Source organism: Carcharodon carcharias, chromosome 8, assembly GCF_017639515.1.
Source record: "Carcharodon carcharias isolate sCarCar2 chromosome 8, sCarCar2.pri, whole genome shotgun sequence".
NCBI lineage: Eukaryota > Metazoa > Chordata > Chondrichthyes > Lamniformes > Lamnidae > Carcharodon > Carcharodon carcharias.
The window spans coordinates 93,014,626-93,032,577 of NC_054474.1; the positions used below are offsets into that span (position 1 = coordinate 93,014,626).

The 17,952-nt window shown below is 47.2% G+C and overlaps 1 protein-coding gene across 4 annotated transcripts in view; it reads right to left on the bottom strand.

Moving 5' to 3' along the window:
* Positions 1-6,507: 6,507 nt before the first annotated feature.
* ebf1a (EBF transcription factor 1a) overlaps positions 6,508-17,952 on the bottom strand; it is a 492,107-nt gene continuing 480,662 nt past the window's right edge. For 3 of the 4 annotated variants that reach the window (XM_041193628.1, XM_041193630.1, XM_041193627.1), the window contains one exon: positions 6,508-9,672. In XM_041193628.1, coding sequence (XP_041049562.1) covers positions 9,641-9,672 — 32 coding nt within the window. In that variant the 3' untranslated portion in view covers positions 6,508-9,640. Of the gene's footprint in view, positions 9,682-17,952 lie in introns of all 4 variants that reach the window. The other variant, XM_041193629.1, reaches the window with a different exon arrangement.

The following is a 17,952-nucleotide window of genomic DNA, read 5'->3' on the forward strand; positions in this document are numbered from 1 at the left end:
ACATTTACCCCAGTTGATCCTGGCAGAAGAAGCGGCAGAGTAGACCTCCTGGCACTCGCGCATCCTCCGCAGGTCAGCCGGGTCACTAAACATAAGGAGCACGTCATCGGCGTAAGCCGAAAGGACCACCCCGATGCCCGGCCCGCGCAGAACCAATCCCGACAACCTCCTCCGCAAGAGGCGCAGGAAAGGCTCCACGCAGATAGAATACAACTGGCCAGACAGGGGGCAGCCCTGACGTACCCCTCTCCCAAAGCGAAGGGGCGCCGTCAGGGACCCGTTAACCTTCACTAGACACTCCGCGGCGGTGTACAGAAGTCGGATCCGGGCGACAAAATGCGTCCCGAACCCGAAAGCTCGCAGAGTTCCGAGTAAGTATTCGTGATCCACCCTGTCGAACGCCTTCTCCTGATCGAGAGACAGGAAGGCGCTCGACAGACCAGCCCTCTGGGAATGGTGGATGATGTCCCGGACCAGATGGATGTTATCATAAATGGTTCGGTCCGGGACGGTGTAGGACTGGTCAGGGTGGATCATGTGGTCCAGCACGGTGCCGAGCCGAGAAGACATGGCTCGGGCGAAGATTTTGTAGTCCGTGCTGAGGAGGGAGACCGGGCGCCAGTTTTTAAGAAGGCGGAGATCCCCCTTCTTCGGCAGCAGGGCAATCACGGCCCTGCGCCACGAAAGGGGCATCTCCCCGGTAGCAATGCTCTCCCCCAGGACCCCCGCGAAGTCGCTCCCCAAGACGTCCCAGAACGCCCTGAAGAACTCCACGGTCAGCCCGTCTAGTCCCGGGGTTTTGCCCCTAGAAAGACCGTCGAGTGCGCCGGTCAGCTCCCCCAGACTTATAGGGGAGTCGAGCTTTCCGGCGCACTCCGGGCCGACCTGCGGCAGGTCCTCCCACAAAACTCTGCAAGCTTCCTCACTGGACGGATCCGGAGAGAACAGGGCAGTGTAGTAATCTCGGGCAATGGCCCTGATGCCCTCCGGATCCGAGACAAGGGATCCGTCGTCGGCCAGCAGCGTAAAGAGCTGCTTACGGACCCCGTGCCTTTTTTCCAGTGAGTAGAAGAAGGGAGAGCCACGGTCCATCTCCTTAAGGAAACAGATCCGCGACCTCACGAACGCGCCCCGAGACCCGACCAGTTGCAGGTCCCGCAGCGCGCCCTTCCTCTCATCGTACACCGACCGCAGGGCCGGGTCCGCGTCGGGCTGACGGAGACGTGCCTCCAGGTCGAGCACCTCCTTCTCCAACTCCTCGACCCTGGATTTGCGTCTCTTTGTCGACCCCTTCGCGTACTCTTGACAGAAAACTCGGACGTGAGTCTTGCCCACGTCCCACCATAGCCTCAAGGAGGGGAAGCCTCCCCGCTTCCTTCTCCAGCCGGCCCAGAAGCGACGGAACGAGTCCAGGAACCACTGGTCTTCCAACAACAGGTTATTAAAATGCCAGTACGCGGACCCCGTCCGAGCGCAGAACGAAGTGAGCTCCGCCCACACCAGACGGTGGTCCGTGCACGGAACCTGCTGTATAGAAGCAGCCGGAACGCAGGACACGTACGCCTTCGAAACGTAAAGGCGGTCGAGCCTGGACGCTCCGACTCCAGGTGACACAAAGGTGAACACGCTGGAGTCAGGATGGAGATTTCGCCAGACGTCCACTAAGTTGAAGGACCTGACCAGGTCCCGCAACTTACTCACACCTCGCGTGCAGTGCGGGGTACCGTGACGGTCCCGGACCCCGAGGGTGCAATTGAAATCCCCCCCGAGGACGATGCACTCGCCAGCGTCGATGGAGCCAAGATGAGTGGACACTTCTTCAAAGAAGCTCGCTTGCTGCTGCGTGCCCAGGGGAGCGTACACATTCACAAAGTGAAGCACCGCCCCCCCCAGACGCACAGTCAGGTGCAGCAACCGGCCTGGCACCGGCTCCTTGACCCCCAAGATCTCCGGCTGAAAATGCGGGGCCAACAAGATAGCCACCCCGCCAGAATTGGAGGCTAGGTGACTCATGTAGACCCCCCCTCGCCACTCCAGGAGCCACGTGGCTTCGTCTCCCGGAACGGTATGGGTTTCTTGCAGGAAGCACAACGCATACTTCCCGTCCCTGAGGACCGAGAAGTTCTGGAACCTGCGCTGTGCGGCCCTGCTGCCGTGGATGTTGAGGCTGGCTATAGTGGTCTTCATTGTCAAAGGTACATCAAACCTTCACCTTAAGTCATTAAAAAGAAGAAGAGGACTTTTTAGTCCTTCCTCTCCTTCAGGAGCCCAGCGAGAAACGTTTGGACCCTCCGCCGCGCGTTCCTATCCAACTCGGGAGACTTGAGAGCCTCGCGAGTGGACCAGAACACCAGCGGAAACGAATGCCACCGGTCCAAGGCCAACTGAACCCTGTCTCGGCGACCGCGGTGCCCCGACAAAAAGTCCCGGAGTTCCCTTGGGGGGATGAGGGGGGAGTCAGTAGAGGGCACCAGGGGATCCACCGCCTCGCTTGAGAGCGACTCCGCGTAATCCCCAACGCTCACCACCGACACCTCGTCCTCCTCCGGGTCGTCGCCTCCAGCTTCCGACCCCTCCCCCACATTGAGTACAGGGGCTGAGTCGGAGCTGCCAGCTGGCTCTATCTGTGCCTCGATCCCACCCCCAGGATCAAGGCCAGAGGAGTCCTCTCTGGTCTCCTCTAAACTTTTTGGGCCAGAGGGCAGCAGCAGTTCTGATGCCCGCTCTCCTCCCGGCACCGGGTCGTCCGGGGAGCTCAGGACAAGCTCCTGACCTAAACATAGGACGCCCGGTGTCAAGGTTTGGGAGGGAGCGGGAAGGCCCTCCTTTTCGCCGCCACCCAATGACGCATTTATATTTTTTAAATTTTCAAAGTTGCAGTCCCCCGACGAGCCAGAAGGTACCTCAGGGGTGTTAAGTGCACTGGAGATGGACACCACCTCAAGGGAGGTGCCCTCAGTGACCCCCGAGGGGTCCTGTTCAGGGGACTGCAGCAGACTGGTAGGGGGAACAGTGGTAGGGGTAGGAGTTTCGGGTTCCCCCAGAGGGCAGGGCGAGGTTTTACTGGGTGGAGACGCCACCACCGCTTCATCAGGGGAAGGGACACGCCCAACTTCTTCAGTTTGGACGTCGCCCACTTCCTCCTCCGAAGCGTGACGTCTCTTCCGGGTCAGGCTGGGGGCTAGGGAGACCTCCATTTCCGAGGCCCCCTCCTCCTTGTCCAGCCCTCCCGGTCACTCCACCCTCTGGGTTTTTGATGTTTGTTTCCCCGGCTCGGGGTCCCGCGTCTTTTCCCCGCCGGCCCCGGGAGCACGCGCAGGGACGACGCCGGGCCCAGCACTTGGCGCCTTAGCGCCCACGGACCCGGGAGCACACGCGGACATGACGCCGGGGCCGGATGATTTTTTTTCCCCCGAGCCGGTTTTTCCATGTGTTTGGGGGGTTTGGGGCGTTTCAGGGGCCGCCTCCAAATTTCGGGTCTTCCTCCGCGCCTTCTTACAGCGCGGGGGCTCTCCCCCCGCCTCACCGGCAGCCGAGATGGCAGCTGCTGCCGGGGTCGCTTCCCCTTGCGGGGAGGGAGATGGAGTGGTGGCGGGGGGAAGAGGGGCGGTGCCAGCCGCGGCCGCTTGGGTGGGTCTCGTGGCCTTGGAGGCGGGGCAGTTCTTTCTTACGTGCCCCACCTCCTTACAGGCATGGCACCGCACACCCTCCGCGGTCCAGAAGACCCGATAGGCGGTCCCCTCAAAATTAACTGAGAAGGCCCCCTCCAGGCACTCCTCCCGGGCCAAGCGGACGAAAACTTGGCGCCGGAAGGAGTACACGTGGCGGAGGGCTGAGTCTTTGAGGCCGAGCGGGACTGGTGCAACCCCTGACCTGACCTCCCCCAGCTTATTAAGGTGGGGGAGGAGGAGCCCACATGGTATAAAGGGCGGGACATTTGAAATAACAATCTTCTGGGCGGTGGCCTCAAGGGGATCCACCGCCAGAAAAGTCCCGCCCACAGTGAGCCCCTTCTGCAGGGCGAGTTGCACCGCCCGCTCGGACCTCAAGAAAAAGATGGCCCTCCCATACATCTTTGAGGCCGCGACAATGGCTGAGGGGCCGACAACCCCAGCCATAGCCTTAACGCAGGCCTCAATAGTCATCTCAGGGTGAGCGTAGCATTTTACCCCGAGGGCCCTGGTGAGGAGACGGAATGGCGACAGGGCAGCGGGAGCAGCAGGAGCTGCAGAAGCAACCACCCCCGCATAAGTCTTTTTTGTAGGCCCTGCCACCGGTGACAAAGCCGCCTCCACATTAGCCCTCGAGGGCCCGGCCACAGGAGATGTTGAACTGGCTTTAAGGCCAGAGCCACGCCCACCCTGGGAAGGATTGGCCATTTTTTTTTTAAATTATATATATTTTTTAATATATATATATATTTTTTTTTAAATATACAATGTTCCTCCCTAGGGAGGGAGGTAGTAATAACCTCCCCCTTTTGTACAGGAGAGGAGAGGAGGGAGAGGAGTGAAGGACAGGGAGGCACAGGAGGGAAAAGGGAAGAGTCCAGGTGGGTGTCTCCAGTGAAAGGTGGATGTTGGGTGGGGTGTGATGATCTTCTTGCAGGGGGAGGCGATGTCTTCACCAGCCACCGCTGGCCTTACTGGGAAAGGGCTGGGTGGGGCGGGGGGGGTAGCAGAATGGTGGTTTTAACCACACACCCCCCTCTCTTCCTTCCCCAAACCTTCCTGCAGTCTTCTTTCCTCCCCCTACAAAACAGTCCTTTATTGCCCCCACCTTACACAAACAATAATGTTGGACACCCACCTAGGATGTTGTTTTTAGACACAGTCCTGGCCTCCTGGCCTTCCTGTCCTGTAGCAACAGAAGCTGTTCTTCTTCTCTCCCTCTCTCTCCTTTTGCTCCACACGGGCAGGTCCAGCAGCAGCAGCAAACACCTTCAAGTGCAGGTCCAGCAGCAGCAGCAAACACCCTCAAGTGCAGGGGCAGCAACAGCAGCAAACACCCTCAAGTGCAGGGGCAGCAGCAGCACACAGCAGAAGCAACAACCCCAAAGGCAGCAGCAGAAACAGTTGAAACACTGAGGAGCAGCAACACCAAAACCACACACCTTCTCTCCTCAGTATCAGGAAACCAACTGATAAAATAATGTGTCACTTGAGCCAAAGATGGTGCAATCTACACAGAAGGTATTTAGACTGTAACTCTTTTGAGTACAAACTCATTTCCATCTGTTTCAGATGAAGTTACATTGTTTCATAGTTTTGCCATTGTGAGAATTGAACTCTTGATCTTGGGGTTACAAACCCAGTACCATAACCACTTGGCTATTTAGGCCAAGCCCTTAAGAGCTTGTAGCTGCATGTTGTAGTTCACACAGGAGATTTTCACAGCTTGATGTAGTTTGGATGATTGGGGAATAACTTCCAAATTATGTAATGCTGCGTAGAGAAAATTGATTTTAGGATATTCACAGAGCAGTTTAACTTAGTAACTTCTTGGTAGTCACTGTCACAGCAGGAAGCTGTCATTCATTTGGCAAGACTTGCTCAGACCAATGGAAAATTGTAAGTTATACGTAAAGGGAGCTTTTTCTGAGGCACGTTGTTAGGACAGAGTAGAGGCAGCTTTACTCCGCGTATACCCAGGTTGTACCAGGCCTGAGGGTGCGGAATGCCTGAAATGGAGCATCCGTCACAAATATCTCTCATTCTGACATATGGAGAATTCAATTTGCCAATGCCATTCAGTAATCAGGCTGAGTTTATTTGTTCTTAGGAGTCTGGGCAAGGTTGCAATTATTGCCCATCCTTAGTTGTCCCAAGTCAGCTGTATTGGGTGTTCACTTCCTGGCGACTGTTCTTACACTCTGAGTGGCTTGCTAGAACTCTTCAATGGGCATTGAAAGTCAACCAAGTGGTGTGCGTTGTCATACCCTGTGTAGACTGGACCTTGTGGGATTGGGGTTGATAGGTTCCCCTTCCCAGGAAGACATTATAGCCAGCCAGTTGGGTTTTCAATGAACACCTTTTGTAGGCCCGGAGGTCCCTCGGAGCTGCTCCTATTCAGACACTGATAGTGCATAGGGAAGCTCTAGGCAAGTTCCTGGACAATGTCCTTCCTCCCCTCCCATCCCATGCCAGCTCAGAAATGACCAGACTTATTGAATTTGATATCACTACTTGCCACAGTGAGCTTCGAACTCATGACCTCTGGATTTCTGGTCAAATAACCAAACCAACACTAAATATTTAATTTTCAATTAGTTACCCACCGAACGAAGATAAACCCTGATCAGGTAATGGCTCAATAATTAGTAACAGGAAAGTAGGCCATTTAGCTCCTCATGTCTGATCCGCCAATGAGATCATGGCTAACCTGGATTTTAATTCCATTCCTGTGCCTTGTTTCCATAGCTCTTCATACCCTTGGCTAACAATCTATCAATCCCAAATTAAAGGCGTGGTACAGGAACATGATAAGAATTGAACACAGAAGTCCAAGTTCACAGACAAGAAGTAACTTTAATTAAATATTGTGTAAGTTGAAAAGTTTTTTACAGCTCAAATTTCTGCAAAAAATTTATAACAATCTCTACAGTAGTTTGTTTGTCTAACCATTTATCTGTACAGTGTGTCCAACAGTTCACATAAAGGAAGTGGAAGGCAATCAGTTTAAATGAGACTACGGCTGATATTGGCAACTGGGAGGCATTGCTTCACGTTTTCCATCACCAAGGTTTCTTCTCATTTCTGTGTTCAAGTCTGAAGTCTGCGGTTGACTCCTTTATATATAGTCCATCACCAGTGCTTACACAATAGCTGATATCAAGCATGTATGCACTAGTTCAGCCGAGGAGACTGAAAAGAGGTTTGGACAAGGACAGTATATCACTTGGTCAAAATATGACAAATCTTTTCCATTTCCCAAGCATCAGCTTTTGCTTGTTCCTCATTCATCCCCTTAGAAAAATCCTCAAATTCCTTCTTTTTGTTTTGTTTTTTCAAATCACAAGTGAGACTCAAGGTGTCCTTGTAAAGCCATTGAAATATTAGACTGGGAGCTTTGCGTGACTGCAGCACTGTCACACCCCTTATGGGTTATATGGCAACAAAAGATGTACATTTCTCAGGGTAATAAAACAGTTAAAATTGTGCTTTTTTTAAAAAACAACAAACAAAGAACTCCTCATTTTAACAATATTTAAATGTACGATCTCTCTTTTTTTTTTCTTGAAAATTCAGGTTCAGGGTACAATGTTTTACTGAAATGAACAAGCTTTGCATTGTTAAGGCATCCGAACTGCTGGTTTATAGAATTTTGATTAATGTCAAAGAGAAAGAGGAAGAGAGAGAGAGAGAGAGAGAGAGAAATACAAGCAGGTGGAAATTTTATTTTAAATTATTTTTTTCTTCCCTGTATTAATGCAGGAAAGAAGTGGCCATCGCCCAGTGTGGAGAGGATACCCCATGCATATTTACTATATTTAAAACAGCGCTACCTTTCATAAGCTGCAGCAAAACAAAATTTACCATCTTAAATCTACAGAAGTAAATGCTATTGAATAAAATGCTGCCTTTCTTTGCCACACAAATTTTTTAAAAAAACTTAACAATTCAGTTCAACTTACAAAAAAAAATATAAAAATAGACGATGGCTTTTTTTTGACATGACTTTTTAAAAAAAAGGGAAGGATGTTCCAAATCAATACTTAGCACAATATCGACTCGATTGGAAAAAATGTAATATGATATATTTATATATATATATATATATATATAACGCAAACAAAAACTTTAAAATCACATTTAAACAATTTCTTACTCAGGTACAATTGTAAATGGCTTACTCTGTTGACACCTCCCATGTATTAGCGTACTTACATATTAAAATTAATCCAGGGAATAAACAAATGGGGAAAAGAACACAATCCAAACAAAGCAATGTACAAATTTCCAAAGATAAATACATTATTTATAAGCATATTTTACAAAAAAAACACAAATCTTGTTTTAAAACCGATACATGTTTAATTACGCAAGGATGTGCAAGCAAAAAAAATGAATAGTAGTGAACTCATTGCAGCAACGAAAAATGGGACGCAAAAAGATACGTTTATGCAATAAAATTCCTTGTTAATATTGGAAATTGTATTTAAGACATTGAAATGTATAAATATTTAAACAACAACTTTGGCAAAAGAAAAAATTCACAAAAAATCTACAATATTTATAACTACATACAAACACAATATAGCTGAAAATTATTGGATAATGCATCATCAGACCTCTGATGGATCCTCGATAAAGTACATTAAGAGCATTCTCAATACAGTGCTAATAAAATAGCAATTTAAAAAAAAAAATCCCCCTTCATGTTTGTCCCCACACAGCACTGGTACTTTTGATTCTGTCTACCTTTCAACCCCTGTAAATACAGCAGCTAAATCTATATTGCGTTTTCCAAAGTCCTTCACAATGTATACACCCTTGTTCGTGAAGTGCTGGTTATAATATCTCTTGTTGCATTTCCTACTCCTGATTATTCTTTTTTTTAAAAAAAAGAAACAAGACAATCGGACCTGACCGAAGCCAAGGTTTGGGCAATGGGTTGGGCACAGCAGTAACTGGCTGGCATTGATATTGGCAACACAATGAAGAAAGCACAAAGAAAAGTCCAAAACACCAGCTGATGCCATTTCTTCATGCCTCCCTCTTCCCCACCCCTTAAGAGACGGATGCGAGTGACCAAAACTATTCAGCCTGAGTCAGCTCATCCTTTTTAGAAAGAACCTACAATTTCAACCCCTCCTGTCCCAGCATCTAACTGCTTCTTAAATCACTCAAGGGTTTTTTGCCTTCTGCTTTGCCCTACCAGGCAGTTAATTACTAAAGTTTCACGATGCCAACCATCATCATTAAAACTTGTAGGGTCGCTGCATGCTAATCCTATGTCTTGTTTGGGTTTTTTTTTTATATCTACAGTTCAATCAGCCCACAAGCAGAGAAGAGTTTCCTATGAAACAGCATTAGCACTGTAACAGCTGATGCTGAATTTGGACACAGCGATATCTAGACTCAGCATCTTTCAATCCATTTACAGTTAAAAACCCCACTGGCAATTCTACAGGTTGTAACCAACTATCACACTCTAAACGCTCTACATTTTTCCACCTATTAATTATCACTACTCGGATCATCCACCTTCAAATACTTTTGTTTCTCTCAGTCAAATCGTTATAAATTAAGCATCACATTCTGTTACAGTGTTCTCTCCAGAACTTACTGACTCTAAAAGGCATTTATTGTTTTGTTGAAATGAATAAATTGGGTTTAAGCATTTGGAAAAAGTGAACATTCGTCAACATAGAACAAACAATTTCTTTTAGTTTTTCCCCACTCAAATATATGGGACCTAATGTGTAAATTGCCACCATGCATTCAATTCATCAGAATTGGCAAGGTTGAAGGTTTTAAAAAGTGTTACTGTGATTGTTTAACTCTATACAATCCCTCTCTGAAAGGCCTGAGTTAAAAGTTCCATTCATCTGTGGGACTTGCATCTCATCTCCTCAAGGAGCCCAAAATTCATCGCAATTGTCAGCATATAGATGCAGTCTTCAAGGCATGGGATCTATCTACATTGGAGGAACTATCATGCCGGATATAGCTGTAAAATATAAATGGGGAAAATAAACTTTTATTGAAAAGGGAAACACACAGGCAGAAACAAGACAACACAGAAAGATCCACTTGAATGTGCAAACCACATTTGCTCATTTTCTTTTGCCTCTCTCTCTCCCCTGCATGTTCTGAGGGTGCTGAACTGTGCTTGGTTACCTTACCCCAGAAGCCAGGCACCATCTCACAGGTGGCCCTTCTTGGTTTACCAGTCTAAACAGTGAATTCTGGCAGCCTATTCAACTGTGAGACCCTCACTGCAGAGCACATTCATATTTCTGCAGAGTCCAATCACACTATTTCAAAGTGCTCCATTCTATGTACTACTTCTGGAGCAAAGTTACAGTTGTTATGTTGGGATAGTGTCATTTAACTCCAGCAACATCCCACAAATAGCAATAACAAGAATCATCTGTGAATCTGTGGCTTTTATTGTTATGGTTCTATTTGGTTGAGGGGTGAATGTTCACCAAGCCACCTGGGGAACTCCATGATCTTCTTTGCTTACATCTGAACCACTGGAAGAGGGTGGTAGGGCCTTAGTTTAGCTTCTCATCTTAAGAATGGCAGAACGTAGTGACTCCTCCGATCCCACCTAGAACAACTACTCAGATTGGCCACTCAAACTGGCATCCACAAACCCCCTTTCCATCACAGTTCATATGCTTGATGATTTATGCCCCAGGGGTGCTGAAGAGAATTGTGCTAGGTGGTTTTTGTCGCAATGTAGGGTCTTGTGCAAATGACATGATGCCCTCTCTTCAGTTTACTGCATCATGTGTGTGAATGAAATGAAAAATAAATTGACTAAACCTTGTTTCATGAAATTATCAAAGTTGAAATGGTTGCGATTGGAATTGGGAAATCAAAAGTCAACTTCCGCTACTATTGTGTCATGTTACTTGATGGCCATTTTGGATGAGAGGGCTATTAATAAAGTAAAAGTCAGCCACCAGTGAATTTGCTTAACCGAATTACCATTGCTGGATATAAGGCAGCATCATCTAAAAAGGTTCCCAGTAAATTAGAACAAAAGACACAAGTTTGATTGTTAGTCTGTGTTGAGTTAGATGGTCTCAGTCAGGGGGTAGTGACTGGACTATCTCAATTAGCATAGGCTAAGAAGGGGTAGAAACAGCCCCTGTTCCTACATTAAGATGCGATTGTGGCTCTGATGCCCCCCACAGCCAAATTGCCTGATGCTCACTGCCTAGGCTCAAACAGGATGAATGGTAAGTCCGGTGAGGCATCAGCAAGAAGCTTCTGGAATGTCTAGCATTGTAAGGAGGGGAAAGAACCCAAAAAAATGCAATAATAATAACAATCCGCATCGCGATGGAAACAAAGATTGAGAAACCTGCTGAAGTGCGACAGATCGTGTTAAATCTTCTTCCTCCCTCTTTAATCTATTTGAAGTCCAACCCAAGCAAGAGTTTGAATCAACTATTCTGATCCACCATTCATTCTTTGAAAGATTTCCTCTCTTGCTGAAAAGAAGGGGGTCCCTTCGACATTTTATTTTGCTATAAAATGACCGGGATGCATTGTGTGTGTGTATAAGAGTCCATAGAAACCAAATTCAATAACAAACTTCAGTGCAGACTCCTGAGGGAATTGACCCCAGTGACAGCTGAGAAACAGAGTGGTCCAACTAAGGGCCGAGAGGCTTCTAAAATTCCACAAGTGGTATCCAGCAGCCTGCTTTCATTTGTTGTGCAGCTGTGGCTCCGTTCCACCACCGCCCTCCCCCCCCCCACCACCCCACACCGCCCATTCCCACTACCCCACCCTCCCCCCACCACCTCCTCCATTTTGGCATCTGATTTTTGTTTATCATTTCAGTGCTATCAGAATCTCCCATCTTACCGCACTGGTGGCCCTCAGACGTCAAAGAACAGGAAGGTGCTTTTTTTCCCTCTCCCCCGCCCCCTCTCGTTTAGTGAAATAGAAGCTAGAAATGGCAGCAAAATGATCTATGGGATGGTAGCAGAGGAGTTTTAAAAATACTGCACATTGCTTCTGTATTTCTCGGGTGTAATTAATAACAATTGAGGGAGAGACAATAGCAACTTTCCAGTTTATTGATGATCAAATTGCCTTACTTTTGTTAAGCGCCTCTGTGCTTGTTTTGTAATGAACCAATTATTTCTGAAGCGTTCCAGTACTTTAATGACAGAGTTTTACTGTCTCCTCCCTGTTACTATTCTTGCCCTTCCAATTGCCCCCATTACTGCACTCATGTCCTGTTGCTAGGACAGCTAACGAACAACGTCGGCTGCAGGTTTTGAAGTTGGCTTTTATTTGGAGGCTCGCTTTGTCCAAGTGGGCCAAACCAGGAGGGAGAAAAACATTAACTCCTCTATTTTCTCATTAAGAGGTAGCTATGGCACCCATGCTCGGTGTACCACAGCGGCCAGCCTGGGCACTCCAAGGTGAGGGTATGGGTGTCATCAAGGGATTGGCATTCAAATTCTGTCTGAGAATCCAATAATCTGCCATAGAGACAACCATCAACCACCGCAACAATAGAAACAAAACTGTGCAGTCACTCCCAGCTTATAGTTAGTCTGTATTAAAGGTCGCCCCTACCTCTTTACCCACTCGGCCATTGCTTTGGAATTGTCTATAAAGAATTAAAGGTACTGCCCTACTGCTGAAAAGATCCCACTCATCATCCCTCAGTTATACTTGAGCCAACAGATCTGAGAGTGGGATTGGCATGAAGACCCCAGGAATTGAAAATGATACTCCATGTTGCTGACGCAAGCAGTCGCGAGAGAAAAGTAATCAGAGCATTAATAAAAAGGGTTTTATTTTCATTTTCTTTAAACACCTCTTCATTAGTTATATAAATATTGGACTTTGCGGCGTAAAGGCTGTTTGAGAGTAAAGAATCATCCAACTGGTTAATGAAGACTTTCAAATTGGCCGTAGGAAGGTGGTCCAGCACGAGATTGGATAGGTTGGGCGACCGATGGCAGTAAAGAGTGGCTGGGGCGGTTGGAGGTGGGGATTTCATGTGATGAAATCTCGAGGAATATGTCCAACCAGAGCTGTGGTCAAAGTGCTTCAATTTTTATATTCTTTCATGGGATGTGGACGTCACTGGCTAAGCCAGCATTTATTGCCCATCCATAATTACCCTTAAGAAGGTGGTGGTGAGCTGCCTTTTTGAACCTCTGCAGTCCATCTGGTGTCGGTACACCCACAGTGCTGTTAGGGAGGGACTTTGACCCAGCAAAAGTGAAGGAACAACGATATATTTCCAAGTCAGGATGGTGAGTGACTTGGAGGGGAACTTGCAGATGGTAGTGTTCCCATGTATCTGCTGCCCTTGTCCTTATAGATGTGATTAGCTTTGTTATTTACCTGAATTAGGGAGAGGGAGGAATGCCTGTGATGCCAGTGCTGGAAAGTTGTACGAATATCAATGAGATCAGGATCGGATTTGGTTGTGATGCACCCAACAATTCAGACAGGTACCATACAACTAAAATGTGTTCTGCCTGTCTAAGCCCAGGAGTGTCTGGCATTTTCCACACTAGGCCATTAAAATGGCTAAGGGGTGGGCAGGATGAGTGCTGGCAAAGAGGGTAGAAAATTTGACTGCCTGAAAGGGACCTGGGGAGTGGGCCCTTCTGGCTGCAGATAGAAACCAGCAGCAATTAATTCCCACTTTACAGCCTCGATTGGGGAGGGGGTGGTGTTGGTGGATCCCTGTGTCATTGGTGGAGACTGGCGGAGGGGTAGAGGGAGCACAAATGCCTTAGCAACACGTGTATCTGATGTCCCTACAATGGATTCCCCAGTGAGTGTTATTCCGAGAAAATGAGTTGTGAAGCCAGGATCTCCCCTACCGCCACCCCCCATTCACCCCCCCCACCCCCCTCCCGCTTCGCTGGCACTGGCACTATCAGCTCAAAGCTCCAGGGGTGCCAATCCAGCTCTGCTCCCCTGTTACACCAGAGCCGAAATTTTACGGCCCTGTCACAGTGGGGATGGGGCTGTAAGATGTGGCGAGCCAATCTAAACTCCATTGACTTTCTAAAATCCAGCTCTTTTAAGATTCTACCCCAGAAAATCTCAATACCACGTAAAGGGGGCAGGGAACCATCCCCTTTATCCTGACCTTAGCACCAGGGCAAATGCCTGTTCCTGGGGAGTAAAGGTCAGGAAAGTCAGCCCGACATTTTGTTATGTCACCATTGCTCTCTTTAAGATGCAGTGTTGAAGACTCCATCAACCTGCCTCCCACAGCAGTGCCTGAAGAGGAGCAGGGGAGTTCTACCAATCTCCTGGCCAACATTTATCCCTCAGACCACACCAAAAATATCATTTCCTTGTTTGCGAGGTCTTGCTGTGAGCTGCCTTCACAAGAGTGCATCTCAAAATAATCCACTTGCTGTGAAGCACTTTGGGGTGTTGTGAAAAGCATGGTAAGCCACTATATAAACTGCAAGTGCTTTCCTCTAATAAACTTCCAATGAATGGCTATGACAGAGATAAAGCGGTGAGCTGCCTGCCAAAATTGAACAAAAAATCTTCGCATGGAGCTTTCCTTATAAATTGCATCAAATATTAATTTATTGACACGAGAGGTTGAAGAGGCCAAGCTTCCTTCACAGAAAAATAATAAATATTTGATGCGTTGATACAAAACATCAGTTCGGTGAGACATTATAGAGCTTTCTCCTTTAGGCATCAAGGGCACATGGCAAGCTTCAAGATATCGCTGTGGTACAGAAACCACAGACTGGGAGGCAAAACAGAAAGAAAACTGGGGGCTTGAACCTCCTAATTAATGATGAAAGACAAAGAGAGTGGAAGGCTAGATCGCACACAGACTGCGAGTTAATTAACACGCGTTGCCACCCAGTTTTGGTCCCATGCAGCTCAGGTTACTGCAACTCATGGACAGGTCATGCAGTAAGTGGCTCAATCTGATGGACAACACCCAGTGATGTACCACAGATGGACAGTGTAGGTAAAACTTTATGCTGCCACTTTTAAAGGAACAATATTCCTACCCTGCCCCTTTTCCCTGCCTAATTCCACCACCCCACTTTGGTTTCTCTCTGTTCTGTGTGGTATCTTTGATCTGAGATAATTATAAGTAAAATCTGCAAGAAGATTTTTATCAGAAAATTCCTGTGGGCTTTCATTTTTTTTCCCAAAGTCGAGAGGAAAACAATTTCAAATCCCAGGATGACCTTCTTATAAGCCCACACGCAAAGATGGCCTGCTTAACTAAGCCAATCTCTCGTGCTCTCTTGTTTTGCCTTTGTGCAGACAATGTGCAATTTTTAATGTGACTGTTTCCATTTATCAGATGTTAGTTTGGCCAGGGGTTGCTAAAGAGGCAAAGAGCTTTACTTAATTAACGTAACGTTAACCCCACCAACCTCCGTCAAACCCAACCCCACCACTCCCCCCTCCAACCCGCCACCCCAACCCCCAACTCACTCCCTGCCAGTTGCTGATTCCTTTTAGGTCTGGACACTGACTGCCCACTAGTTTCTTGTCTAAATGATCAATCCATCATGTGAGAGTTCAGACAGTCTTGGAAGCTTACGTGAGCACAGGAGGAACAGTGGGGATCAAAACCAACCCCAGTCTCATCCAATACTGGCACTTTCCCTAAGTTGCCTTCTATTACAAGGTGCTTCATGGCTATTTTTGATTTTCCCCCTTTTCTATCCCATGGAAGTTAAAGACAATTGCACTGAGGGAGGGCTGCACTGTCAGAGATGCTGTCTTTCCGAACAGATATGGTGCTTGGCCATTTCTCAGTCTCCTGGGAAACATTCCACGCTGCTATCTGCAGAAGAGCATAGGAGTTATCCCTGGTGCCCTGTGATAACATTTATCCCTCAAGCAACGTCTAAAGCAGATTGCCTGATGTTACTTGTAGGAGCTTGTAGTGCACAAAATAACTGCCATATTTTTTACATGACAACAGCTGCTACACTTCAAAAATGCTTCATTGGCTGGATAGTGCTTTGGGATGACCTGAAGTCATGAAAGGCGCTATATAAATGCAAGCCTTATTTTCTTCCATTGAGATCAGCTAACAAAACAGACAAGTCTGTATTGGCTCAGGGCAGCATCTAGTGATGTATTTAACAACTGAGCCAGATTCTACCCAATTTTTGGATGCATTAAAAATAACCAATACTTTGAGATTCCCTGTTGAAACTCTATCTGTATTAGCAAGGGGACATAACATGGATACAAACAGTTAATAAACCAGTTCAGCAGACAAGATGCAAGTGATAACCTCTTTCACTAACTCAGAGTCAGAAGCCAAGAAGCCTGTGACTTAGTTCAATAGTGTATGGGATGAGTAGTATAGCTGGTATTCCACAATTCATATGACTATAGAATGCATGCTATCATTTTAATTATGGCAGTGTACATTACTGACAAACATCTTAAACCAGTGTTCTCAATAGTCAAGCCTCAACACTACAAATTCATGGACAATTGCTATGGTCATCTCATTCCACTCTGCACTTCAATGAGGGGGCACATACATTGGCACCCTCCAGCTCCTCATTGCCACAGCTGTCCATCATGCCTTAGACCGTCTATTCAACCATAAAGGGAATCACATCAAAGCCTAAAAGTGCCCTCACTTGACATTTGCATGCCTCCATTCTCCAGATAGTGAGAATGGCTAAATGGAAAGCAATCCAGGCCTGGAATCTTGATTTCTCACACCCTAAGCCCTCCTGCCCTTCTCTCCGGCCCACCAACCCCAACTACTGGAGAAGGACAAGGCAATTGCAATGCACTGCCACTGAGCTCAGCTGACTCAGTTATGGACCAGGAAGGAAGCCTGGGTCTACTTTTGAAGCCGGTGTCGCAGACTGTGTTGCTGAGCTAGTTTGAGAATTCACAGTGACGCACCCTCGGAAATGCCTACAAGCTCGGAACAGTAAAGCTCCACCAACGTTTCAAAAGCCAACTCAGCGGTAGGAGTTGGTCAGGGATCCTTGCCAAATGGCAGTAACAGCGGGAAATTTGAGACTTCAGCTCTCTCTGACCCACACTTCCACCTAGCGAGGCTCTGGTGCAGAAGCACAGCCCTGCTGAATTTGCCTTTGCCTGCAAAGCAAATCAAAATCATAGCCTTCATTGTGTAATACATAGTTGGACATTGATAAAGGGCATGAATGCATGGCACCTACCAAACAATATCATTCAACTAATTATGTTTCAAGCAAGTCCAGGACAATATAAATTCAGCAAATGAGGTTACTGTTCAGCCTCTAGTGAGATGGAAGACAGAAGAAAGTTGTTACTAATGTAATAGACAAGTTGAATTAGGAGCAGGAGCAGAAGTAGGCCATCCGGCCCCTCAAGCCTACTCCGCCATTCGATAGGATCATGGCTGATCTGACTGTGGCCTCAACTCCTCCTTCCTTGTCTGCCCCTTCCATAGCACTCAACTCCCCCTTACTGATTAAAAATCAAACTCAGCCTTGAACATTTTCAATGAGCCAGCCTCCAAGTCCTCTGGGGAAAGAGAATTCCACAGACTGAAACACACACCCCATGACAGGGAATCGAACCCAGGCTACAGTGTGAAAGTGCTGAATCCTAACCACTGGGTCATGAAGGAACAGTTTTTAATTCAGTAATTCAGGAGAGACCGTACTTGCTCGAGCCCACAAAAGACTGGTTTAACAGTGGGAGGAGGGCAGGAAGGAGAGAAGAGAGGGTGGAGGGTGGGTGGGGGTGTGGAGGGAAAAAGAGATCATGTTAGTGTTTTCCAATGAAAAGAGAAACCAGTCTAGCCGTTCATTTCTCTTAAAACAAGTAACGCAACAGAGAATGGACAACACACTGACAAGGACACTGACTTTGGCTTTACTGCACTGTGTTAGTTTTACAATCAAGGTCTGCTTTACCTCTTCATTCAGAGAGGCCCCTTAAAAGGCCTTACTTGAAAAATGTCGTGGAAGTGATGATGAAACCACTTGAGTTAGATCGCAAAAGGTGGCAACCAGACCAAGTCCAACGCCATTCGGTTGTTCTTATCAACCCTCACGGAAATGAATGGTGACTTTGATTTATATGCATGAAGGTCTATATTTAACTCTTCCTCTGCTAAACAAGTAAGAACTCTGAACAGCTGCCAGTACTAAAGCAATGACAGGTCTTTGGGTTAGCACAATAATTGCTGCAGGCTTGATTTGCCTCTATCTTAATCGTTGCTCATCTGGCCTGTTTCCTTGTGAAAAAACCCTCACGGGATGACATTGCA